Consider the following 13,052-nt stretch of genomic DNA (forward strand, 5'->3'; position numbering starts at 1 on the left):
TTACTTTAAGTATTCGCATATCCCTCCGCCTAGCCGATACATGTCAACCCACAAGGCACCATTGATTTCACATTGACTTCTTTAGCATGACCAATTATTCTACCTCAAATGGAACCATTCACCCGAGCCTAAGGATGAATGTTATCCTAATGTAAACACAATTCCAACACAATAAGGAGTCTGTTTAAACTTTACTACCTCATACTAATGAAGCCCCATCATATTTGCCAATGATTATCTATTACGCATTTTACAAGATTGAATGTATGTTGTGATTTGTTATACTTGCGGGCAAAGGGACCTCTCATATAAATGCCAGAGAAACGATGAATAAAAGGAATCAACTTTTTGCACCTTGAAATTACTCTAAGCACTTTGTCTTCTCAATCAGTTTGTCCTCTTATCCTTGTCGTGACTCTCAGTCTTTACAGGTGAACCGACTTCTATTACCTCACCTTAATAACCTCTTATTTGCTCTGCCTTATCCTTTTCTCTTATTGTATCTGTTGGATCTAGTGTCTTAATTGTAGTTTAAAAAACTACAAAACAGATTAAAAAAGCGAGAATGAAAATAAAACAAAAGTTTGAATTCGGTTTGAGGGTATATTAAATGTTAAATCTTATTAAAATACAATGATATTGTAATTTTTGTGGTTTTACACCTTATCTCTAACCTATCTTTATATTCATGTGAGTCTCATAAGAATGCATATGCATTGGATTTTAGCAGGACATTACTTATTTATAATGCAGTTAATTAACTTGTGATTTGTGATTTTCAAATTGGGCCCTAGTTTAGTTTTACTGTTGTTATTGTAACAATAAAGAAGACATAAATTTAAATGTGTTTAAGTATTATTTTCATCAATTTAAGGATATTTGAAGAAGAATTATGGGTAAAACGAGAAGAAGAAGAAGAAATTGCAACTTGTTATGTATTTGGTGAAGTTAGCCAACCTCGTATTGGGACCAAATTTGTTGCTGAGTGGGACATAACATCATCATGAAACAATTATATTTAAGAGATGGAACATGTACTTCTTATACAGATCTCCACCAAAATCAGCGCATATCTTTCGTCTAAGCTAATGCTGATTTGGGTGAACCTTGGTTGTGGTCCTTTCCCCAGTTCTAAGTTTGATTATTATTTTAACAGATCCCAATCTTAATTTCCCATGAAAATGAACGGCGAAGGCTAAGAGAGGCGGGACCAGGCTTAGAACCGACAGTAATTGTTTCTTATTTCTTGTTCTTGTTGCTAAGATTATAGATAGTTAATTGTCTCGTCTCTTTCAAATTCAGCTCTTAAACCTCAGACTGCAATATTTTAGTTGAAGTTACGTCAGGTTTTATTTATGTTCAAGTGGTTTCCACTGTCATATACAAAACGAATGCAAACTAAATGCATCACCATTCCCTTTTTTCCATTCTTAACTTTGGCTTAAATTATTCAGACAGCGGCCTATTTTGGATTCATGTACTTTGGTTTACCCTATACATCACCTTCAAACATGAGAAAAGAACAGAAAAGTGAAGAAAAAGTATATGTTCAATGATTTTTTTGCCATGCCGTGGAAGCTGTGAATTCCTTGATAGTGTCCCACGCACTGATAAAAGTCGCGCGATGACTATAATTTACTCATAATCTCCATGTCTGTCATTTCCTGAACTCATCACTGCTATTTAACATTGAAAGCAATCCTTTTTGCCAATTAAATTACAATACAACAAGTTTTTTCATCTGGTAATTGTTCAATCCAACACGGTTACAGATAGGAGTGAAGTTAGAAATTTTGTATTAAATGTAAAAAATTTAACATTGCATAAACAATAATTTTGGCATCTATTGATGTAGAATTGAAATAGATCATTGGATTAGACAGAGAAGACCACAATAAAATGATTTTTCTCACATGGAGACAACTCTAATAGATAAAGAATAATTAATTTATATTTTCATCTACTGCATTCATCAAATACCCAAATAAAAGATCAATTTTAATTTATTATTAGAGTAAATAATTTAACTACTTAATTTTAGACTTTTGGTTCTACAAAAGAGTTAAAATCTTGCCTTAGAAAGGTGAGATAATTAAAAAGAAAGAAAGAAAGTGGAAACTGAAAATAACGTTAAAAAATTTAAATCATCTTATGGTGGAGGTGCTTCTACTATAACTTATATTATTTACTAAAAATAGCAAATAGTTATTTACATTAAACTAAAAAGTGAATTTTCTATTAAAAATTCCATCCATTCTTTTTGTTAAAAATTGGTTTCTATACGTCAGCATGGTACATATGACACGTCACATGTATTTGTTTACTTATTTTATCAACCACACCAGTTTTTAATAGTAGAAATAGATGAAAATTTTAACAGAATAGATCAGTTTACTCTTTGATCTAATGTGCAGAAATTAACAAACCCATTTTTTAAATGATGATCTAACTCTTAACGAAAAGACTTTCATAGTACTTTTACCACCAATGTTGGTAGTCTAAAGTATGCTCGATAACATGAGTTAGGCTCTTGTTTTAACTCTAAAGTATGCTCGATAACATGAGTTAGGCTCTTGTTTTAACTCATGATGACTTATAGCACTGAAAACTTAATGGTTTTGGTTGTGATTTTGTTTTCCCCATTTCTTCTCCAAAATCCAAACAAAAAGGGTTTTGCTTTTTCAGTGTGAAAGCAGTTACTGTCATATGACTTTGAATCTTATCCAAATTTGCCTCATTGAGTTAGTCTCATTTGTTGATTAATACTTTACTAATTTACCGTACTATAAAAAAATGCCACTTGCAACCCTTAGTTGGGCTTCATTCCACGTATTAAACATTACAATATCCGTTTCTGGAATTGACAATTTACTTACCAAATTATGTCATGTAATTTCACCCCCTAAAGTACATCATTAATTTATTGATGTTTATGCTTTAGCTTATTGTGTAAGAGCATAATGACAATCCACTTTTTGGATTTTTAGTAGTAGATTAATAAGGCAGCCAGGAAAGCAGATTTAATTTCAACCATAAATCAATCTCTTTTTTTTTCTTTAACGATGAATTTTCCAAGGATTATCGTATGTCATTTTTAGATGAATTGTTAGTGATATCTGCATCCATTATTTTGAAAATAATGAATAAAATTGTCAACTTGTTACAAAAATATAAAATGTAATTATTTTATTGGGCGATTAAAAAAAATTATTAATAATTCATCCAATGTCGTATGGTTATAGTGACTCCATCGCGTCTTTTACCAACACTTGTCTCCTATATGTTTAGTATGTAGACCTTTAACAGGTTATATCAAGACTCACTTAAGGCACCATAATAAGACAAGAAATCCCCAATCACATTTACATTAATATGTTCAAGAGACCCACGTTAAACTCATTGGACATCCACATTATATATATAATAAAAAATAAAAAAAAAGTTATTATTTAATGTTATAAAAGTTTACGAAATTAAAAGTGATCTGATTTGATTAAAATTTATTAAATTTTAATTATTAAATAAAATATGAACAAAATATGTGTAGATACTCTAGTAATTATAATTTCTATTTAATAATAGATTGATTAGGAATTAATGTTAATAAGCAAAAGTTATATATATCGGGATTATGGTTTTCAAATTATACATACATATATAACTTTTTGACATCCTATCCTCAGAAAAATGAGTCACTTCCTCTAAAATACTTACGTGTTAATTGGGAAGATCAAAACTACAAAATTTTCAAATCTCAACATTTAAGTTTTATATCAAATTTTTACAATTCTCACGTAAACATGAATATTTAGCAAATTAATTGCCACAACATATTGGCAATGTTTGTATCTTAAGCCATCACCTCTTCTTTTTTACCTTTTTCTCTCTCTCAACAATAATAAAGAAAAGAAAAAGAAACATGGGTTTCTTATGTGTACCATCATCTAGAAAATATATAATTAATAATTTCTTGCTAAGGTTTAGAAATCGCATTTGTTTACTATATTTTTTGTGCTAACTTCTATCCTTTTGTCTTGGATCTTACCAGCAAGATTCTCTTGTAATTTTTTGGATAAATTCTCTAGTTGGTCACCCAATTTTTAGGGTGTTTTCAATTTGGTACCCGGAATGAAATATTTAGAATTTCGTCACTCAATTTTTAGGGTGCATTCATTTTAGTCACCCAACCGTTAAATCTCTAATGGTAGTTAACTTGTACACGTCACATCATATTCACACTTTTATTTTGGTCACCCATCTTCTAGGTTACTTTCATTTTGGTAACCCAAAAAGTATCTTTTTTTTTTTAAATATTGATCTAGATAAAAAAATGAAGGATTAAAATGAAAAAGTGGTAGAAAGTAGAATAATGCTTTAAAATTGTCAAATTGTACTTGTTTACCCCATTACGGAAGTTCTAATTTTGTTTTCAATATGGAAATTTTAAATTTCAAAATATCAAAATCAATTTAAAAAGCCTTGATAGTGTAAACTGATTTACTATTATAATATTAAAATTAATTAATTTAGTCTCCTTTCAAATCTTAAAATTTTATTTTATATTTTCAAATTAGAATAAACTCAAATAAATCATCTTTAATAATTGTACATGAAACCCAAATTTCTTTTGATTATATGATCTCGAGTATTTCATACTAAGCTAAAAGTAAAGAAAAATCATTATAGTTAATTAAATTAATCAATTTTATCTTCCATGCCAAACAAAATTCCAGAATTTTCATCACTTCTTTACCCAAACGAAAAGCAAGCAATTAATTTAAGTAATTGTTATTCTTTTAACTTAGTATGAAAGATTAATTTGTTTTCATTACAAATAATATGGAAACATAAAATACAATTTTAAAATTTAGAAAGAGATTTATTTAATTAATTTTAATATTACATTACCAAATCGATTAACTTAAGGGATACAAAATTTTCAAAAACTTATTTAATTGATTTTATATTTTAAAATTTAAAGTTTCAGATTGAAAAAAAAGAGAAATTTAAAATTCTCGACAATGTGATAAATAAGTGCAATTTGATAATTTTAATGCATTATTTTAGTTTCTACGCTTTTTCACTTTAATCCCTTTTTTTTTACCCCAAACAATACTTAAAAAAAATGGTATTTTTTTGGATGATCAAAATGAAAGTGACCTAAAAGTTTGGTGACGAAATCGTAAGATTTTATTTTGGATGACCAACTAGATAATTTACCCTAATTTTTATTAAGTTATTATTTCTTTAATTATTGGAGGCATGTAATAGCTTTGTTTAATACAATTAAAAGCTAAGTGGCCTTCAATGTCATCCAAAGAGGATGATTGAGTTTTAATTAATTTAAATATTACTTCACAACCTTCGACCTAGAATTAAATAATAATGGCACTTTTTCTTTTTCACTTTTGCTTGGATTGTCATCAATTTCCTAATTCAAGTTGCCATTAAAGTGCCAAACCATACTTATCCAATAAAAACAATACTAAGTCTTCCTGAACTAATCCATTTGCTAGCTTGTTGTCCCCCTCTCTCTGTATTTAAAATTTCATTCATATTCAATTGTAGTAGCAAAAGAGAAAATAAGACAAAATGAGATGATTATACTTTTTTTCTTTGGATTATATAATTTTCTACTTCACCATTATTTATAGGATTTTAACTATTATATGTTACAAATATGATTTTGACAAATCATTCAAAATTTCCATTTTTAGTGAAATGAAAATTTTCAACATTTAATATTTTAAATGTGTTTGATAATTATTTTCATTTTTTTTTCAAAATATCGGGTATTTAAAATAGAATGCAGGAGGACATGGGTTCGAGTGTACTGAAGCGCATTATCCTTTTATTTAAGGGTTGGAGATGGGTTATGAATAGTTCTAAGCATTGTATAAAAAACAGATATAATCAGAATTTATAATAAGATCATTTAAAGAAAAAAAATAGACAACATCCGATAAGTTACTACTTCCTAGTAGCAAAATTGCAACTATTACTAATATTGCAGCCCATTTTAGCAAGTGCATCCGCAAAGGAAATGGGAGTTTTGAGTTGTGATGATAATCATATTTAAATGGGTGTTAAAAGTTAGGGGTTTGCTAAGTGGTTTGAGGGAAACGATAAGGAATGGTTTTAGTTAATTAGAGACGATACAAGGGAAGTTGATAAAAATTAGGCTATAGTATGATGTGGCGCGGCCCGAGGGAAAACAAAAAAGTGTAATAAACTTGTATTAAAAAATATTAGAAATTATTTTTTTTTGGTGAATTAGGGTAAAGCTCGAATAACAAACACGACTAGTGTGACTTGAACCCATGCCACACCTAAGACAATGAATACCCTTAACTATTATGCTGGAACTCATATTTTATTAAAATTTTAAAAAATTATAAAATGTGGAAAGTTATAGAAAAATATATAAATTATTAAAAGTAATGAAATATTATAAAAATAAAAAATAAAAACGGCTACTCTTGTTATAAATTCTATATATATATTTTTATTTTTAATAAATTTTCTATAACCTTTTATAATTTATTTTTTAATTTTAATATTTTTTATAATTTCTAAAAACAATTTAAAAAAACTCTAGTACCTTAATCTATGTACCCTCAACATTAAAATCTTTTGGCAATTTGACCCTTATTCTTTTTTTTGAGTAGAAATTGCTCATTAATCTTTTTTAAAATAGTTAAATCGTTTTTTAAGCAGAAATGACGACTAATTAAGTTTTTAACGATGGTAGTGTGGCAACCCGCTTGGTAGTCCATGTGTATTTCATACTGACATGACACTATTTATTTTATATGTCACATCAATAAATAATTTAAAAATTGACGATCAAATTTGACTTATTTTAAGAAATTAAAAGTCAAAATTAGCTCAAAAAATAAATAAATATCAAATTAAATGAATAATAAGAAAAAAGAACCGAAGCTTTATTGGATCCCAAATTAAAGTCATTGGTGAGAAAGGAGAAATTAAAAAATGTGATTGAAGCTTATTTAAAATACACCAATGAAGTTATCATTCATTAATGTCACCACACTTTTCACATGCTTTTTGTTTTTGTCCTTCAAATTCTGCACTACACCTACTCTTACCAGCCGCAATCACAACACGATTGTTAAATTTGGATTAATTGAATCAATTGGTTAAATTAAAAATTAATGATTTAATTAAATTAGTGGTATAAAATAAAAAATAATCCAATCATAATTTTCTTAACACATCCATATAACTACGATCATCACGATGTAATTATGAATGACAAAATTACTTAAATATATTTTAACCTAATTTTACAAAGATGGTTTTAGGATATTTTCTTCAACAAAATAAAGTGGGTTTTAATGTATATTCTTTGTCCCTTATCTTTGCAGCGATGTTTGTGGGGGAACTTTACAATGAAGTCACGAAAAAGAGTTGTGATTTGTAACTCCAATTTGTTTTTATATACCAATGATGAAGTTCTTTTAAGAAAATTCTATAAATAATTTTAAAATTTATACTTTTTAAATACAGATTAACTTTGTTTTAATTTTTGTATTTTTGAATTTTAAAATTTTAATTTTAACTCGAGTATTACTAATTAAATCTGTTAAGTCAAACTTTGATGTTAGTTTAGTCTTGTACTATGCATAAGTTGTAGGAATCATGAGCGATAAAAATACAAGACATGACACATAGCACAATCGATAAATAAGACACTACAAACTGATGCCCAAATACCTAAAAAGAAAAAAGACAAACAAGCAATAATCACAACAAACTAATTAAAATTGGAATCTAGCCTCGCGACCATCAGACCATCTTGACAATAAAGTTCAGTCAATTAAGAAACCACCATTAAGAGCTCCAAGAGACCCATCACATCGGTGATGCACAAAAGGCCAAATCTCAAATGGCTAATCTTTCTCATCACCTTGGATTCTCATTTTACAAACATCACTCTACTCTATCATGATAAGGCTTTACGAGAGTGGTTCCCAATACAAATCTCATGGATACACCAGAAATATGGCTAAAAACTAAAACTAAAACCAAAACTATTACTACTTTCAAAGAAAATAGAGTGGGCAAAATAAAAACCATGAAAGTATGAACAAAACTTTAGTTAGAGTATTAACTGAAAATAACATGCTAACATGACATTATATATCTGATAATATGCATAAAATTTTAGTAATAACAAAATAATTAATGAATTTAAGGGTAATTGTCTGGGTCAAGATTAAATTTGTTTGCCCGCCCGAAAAGTGGGAGAGTTTGGATAAAAATATAGGCCCGAAAAATAGGTTTGGGCAAAAACTGCTGTTTTTTTATTACTATTTTCTTCTTCTTCTTTTTTTCACTATTTTGCTACCATTTTACTATTATGTTTTTACTATTTTGTTGTTATTGCTTAGATATTGTATAACTCTTTAATTTTGTTACTATTTTAGAGGCATTTGTTTGTTAAGTTGCACCTATCTTAGTGTTATTTAAGTATACATATTTTTTAATTTATTTTAATTTGTTGGGAACATTTATTTTAATGTTTTTAGTACTTTTGATGTATTATATTTTTTAAAAAAAATTAATACGGGCAGGTCGGGCTGGGCTCGGGTCTTAGCAATTTTATTCAGGCCAGGCTTGAGCAAAATTTTAAATCTATTTTTCGGACCAGACCGAACTCGAACCTAACAAAGGGACATAAAATTTTGATTGGACTCGACCCAAATCTAAACCGGCTCAGCCATAAATACCTTTAATCAAGATTGAAAATTTAAAAATTAAAAATTATAAAGACTAAAACATCGTCAAATTAAAATATAAAATCTAGTTCCATGGTGTATAAAATAGCGATTGATAGCAAAATTTGAACTAGTAAAAAGTTGTAATCTAATTTTTTTTTTAAATTATTGAGATATGATAAGATAATTATGGTCAACTTTTGTCAGTCAAGTTGCAAAATGGTAACTCAACTATTAGTAAGCTTTTTTTTTTCCACCCAACTATAAAACGTTACAAAATGGTTATCTAACTATTCAATTTTATCTTTTTTGTCACCAATTGACCAATGTAAAAATGAAAATACCAAAAAGTTCAAGATAGTAAAATGACAAAAAGACAAAATTGAATAATTAAGTGACCGTTTTGTAATTTTTTATAATTGAACGAAAAAAAATTATAAATAGTTAGTTGATAAATTTGAACCTTTGGGTGAATAAGAAATATATATTAAAACAAACAAAAATTAAGTCGTAATTTATCCATTTTAACAAATTTGTTTTGTAGAGACAATATTGACTAGTCCGCATCGGGTCTGTTTGGTAATTCGAATATTCTAAGAGGTGGTGGGCCCCACTCAAAATAGAAAAAGGCGTTTCCATCAAACATCCCAGTCAGGGCCACGTGTTTTTCAACATTTCTTTGCCACGTGGTAACTTACTAGTCGATCCTGATTTCAATCATTAGCCCCACCACTAGGATTAGGATAACAACAGCAAATTCCAGCTCTAATCATCGTTTAAGAAACAGTAATCAGTTTTAAAAGAAATAAGAGTATGTTTTTCAAGCATATCCATACTGCTTCTCCCCCATCCCATCTTGAATTGTATTATGAGGTTGCTCTGACTCACCAACCAATCATCACTTGCCACAATAGCATCGGCCCCACCCTTTCTCTGGCCGCGGCGATTTGTTCGTCCACTTGGGAGAGTTGGGTCCTACGTAGGATCCAACGCGATTTGCTATATAAATATGGGTACCAACCAAACTCTTGAGCATCTAATTTTTTTTGGCAAAATCCTAAACCAACCCCGTCGGCGGAGGAATGGAAAAGGCGCCAGTGACGCGACAGAATTCCGATGAAATCGACAAGTTCCTTGACGGAGCGGCGAGCTTTGCCGATATGATGTTTGGGTTCATCGACGAAAGCAATGATTCCGAGGAAAATTTAAGGGACTTTGTTGTCGATGACGAGGATGCTAACAATGATGAAGATCCTAGTGAGATCGAACAGAGGAAAATTTTCTGGGAAGCCCAAGAAAAGCTTCTTCAGGTAAACGATGTTCAATATAGAAAATTAAACATAAAGTGTTAGGCGTAGGTTTCGGAGAATTTTGAAGATTGGGTGATAAACATTTTTCGTTGACGCAGGCAACATTGTACCGAACGACTTCTCTAGAATCAAGAATTCGACAAGCTACAAAAGAAGCATTGAGGGAAATAGATGCAGTGGGAGTGCAATGCACTTGCCGGAGACCGGAGGACGGAGGATGCCGGAACTGTTTGCAAAGGGAACTATCGATTCGTCTCCAAAGCGTAGATTTCAATTGTTACATATGCAAGTCTAAGTGGAGGAGCTCCCCCGAGATTCCGTCGGGGGAGCACACGTATTTAGAAGTGGTAGACAAATCAAAGGCCAAAAAGGGGGAGGTGAGGGTGGTGATCGAGTTGAATTTCAGGGCCGAATTCGAAATGGCGAGGGCAAGCGAAGATTACAACAAGCTAATCGCTGTGCTACCGGAACTATTGGTGGGCAAAGCAGAGAGGTTCAAAGCACTGACCAAGATATTATGCTTGGCAGCCAAAAAATGCATGAAAGAGAAAAAGATGCACTTGGCTCCATGGAGGAAGTACAAGTACATGCAAGCCAAGTGGTTGGGAACATACGAGAGAAGAACGCCAGCACCCTTGGCCGTCGGATATTCAGACCGGCAGCAAAAGCCCAAGGCTTCCATGTTAACTTCTGATCTGCGTGAGAATTTGCCTGCCTTGCATTACACTGCTGTTGAAGTCGTGTGGTGAATGATAGTGAGAAACATGATTTTTGATGGCGGAATAAAAAAAAACCAAATTTAAGTTTTGATGGGTGAGCTTGTTTTGTTTTAGCAAAAGTTGTCTACTGTATAATATATAATTAAGAAGTCCATTGTAAATATACCAACTTTTAATAAGATGCAAATGTGGAACACTGTTTCAATGTTGTAGATTTTTTTTATTATTTACGGTATTATCAGACCTCCTTTTTTCAATTAACAATTTAAAGTGCATCTTTCTTCGCTAACACTCTCATCGTTTATTAAAATGGTTACTTTTGTTTAATTTAAGTTACATTTTAGTCGCTTTTACACTTTAGTCTCGTGTTGTAACATTTTGAGTCACTGAGCTGTTAATTGTTACTAACGGTATAATGGTAAGTTGACTTGACACGTTAAACCAACATTTCAAACAAAAATTGTAGGTTAAATCATACAATTAGTCGTCATACTTTTTTGAGCAATTTAATTTTTTCTTTGTTTTGCATTTTCTTCTACTTCTCTCTCCATTTTCCTCCTTCTTCAATTCTTTTAACCTATCAAATAGGATGGCACAAACCCTCTCTCTTCTTATCCTCTCTTAAACTCTCAACTCTCATCAAATTCAATCTCTCACTCACCATGGCACAAACCCTTAGACGTGCCACCACATCCACCCTCACGCACCACCTTACTCTATCCTTTCTCCTCCCCAAACGCCTCCTATCCTCCACATCCATCACTCATCCTCCTCCTATCCCTTCCCTCCGCTTCTCCTCTCGCCCTCTTTCTCACTTCGTCCGATGTCTCCCTCTCACCCCCCACACGCTTCACCTCTATTCGGTGCCGCATCAATCGCTCTGAAAACTCCGCTTACTCTAGGTCGAACTTCAACGACCGACTGCCGAATGAAATGGCCCGGCTATTTTCGGGTTGTGATTATGAGCATTGACTTATCGTTAGGGATAAGCCTAATGAAGAAGGAGCTATTAAGAAGGAAATGATTGATTGCTATATCAAAACCCTTGCTAAAGTTATCAACAAGGGTTTTTTTTTTTTGTGATTTCTTTTCGTGGACTCTTTTGGGTGTTTGGATGCTGATAACGTTTGAGAAAATGGGAAGGAAAAAATTGGTTTAATTTTGGAAAGGAAGATAATATCTTGGGTTTTTTTATTACCCATTTTTTTGGGGTTACCTTTGTTTTCACAATAATTGATTCTTTATTAAGATTGTTTATGATACATTTCATTTCAGGATTTAGAGAGTTCTTTTCTTTTGCTTACATTATGAAGGCTTAGTTTATATCTTAAGACCATCCTATTTGATATTTATTTGTTATTTGATACGTTAAAAAAAATGGAGAAGAGAGAAAAAGAGGAAAATCAGCAGATAATAGAAAAAAATTAAAAGAACATAAAAGAAAAAAATTAAATTACTCAAAACAAAAAAAATATGAGGACCAATTGTAAAATTTAATTAACCTAAAATTTTGTTTGAAATAATGACTTAACATGACATGTTAGCTTACCGTTACACCATGAACGGCTCATTGACTAAAATGTTACAACATGATAACGTAAGTAATTAAAACGTAACATCTCAAACATAAGTGACTAAAATATAATTTGAGGTAAACAAAAGTGACTATTTTAATAATTTACTCAAAATAAAATAACGAGCATTATTAATAAATTTAAAATTTATATCTATCTTTATATATAAACCTATTTTTGTGAGAAGCGGGCTTAAATTCTCAAGCTTTAAAATCCCTTAAAGTCATGCACCAATCGTGGGCACAGAGGGCTGCAAGCCATGTTATGTTAAATGGCTATTGTCTTCAACGCCATGCAAATTACTATATGTAGGTCTTGATTTTATGTCATGAGATACATCATTTTTTAGATTGAACTAGTTAGTGAATAATTTGATAGCAATTATATAAAAGTTTGATTATTTTTTGAGTGTGAGTTGTAAATTTTTCGGGTTGTGTTTTGAGCGTTAAAACATTTGTAATCTTGTGTCCCTATTATTTCTTATTAGATGTTTTATTTATTTTGATAAATTTATTTATGGTCGTACTAATATACTTGATCCGATCCATCTTCAACAAATTTCTTTTATCTATATAATGGATTTCTATTATATGTGTATACTGTCACAATAGTTTTCAAGTCACTAGATAGAATTTTTAAAAACATAGAAATGCCACCAATTTTTTCTAGTTAGCCTCCAATTTTATTTAAAAAGAAGAAGAAGAAGAA

At 30.6% G+C, this 13,052-nt stretch overlaps 1 protein-coding gene across 1 annotated transcript; it reads left to right on the plus strand.

Moving 5' to 3' along the window:
- The first annotated feature begins 9,764 nt into the window (after positions 1-9,764).
- LOC105764211 (uncharacterized) lies at positions 9,765-10,982 on the plus strand. The gene is made up of 2 exons (XM_012582716.2): positions 9,765-10,051; positions 10,150-10,982. The coding sequence occupies exons 1-2, from the start codon at positions 9,824-9,826 to the stop codon at positions 10,798-10,800; spliced, it is 879 nt and encodes a 292-aa protein (XP_012438170.1). The 5' UTR covers positions 9,765-9,823; the 3' UTR covers positions 10,801-10,982.
- Positions 10,983-13,052: the final 2,070 nt, after the last annotated feature.

This window comes from Gossypium raimondii, chromosome 12 (assembly GCF_025698545.1).
Source record: "Gossypium raimondii isolate GPD5lz chromosome 12, ASM2569854v1, whole genome shotgun sequence".
In the NCBI taxonomy this organism is placed as follows: Eukaryota; Viridiplantae; Streptophyta; class Magnoliopsida; order Malvales; family Malvaceae; genus Gossypium; species Gossypium raimondii.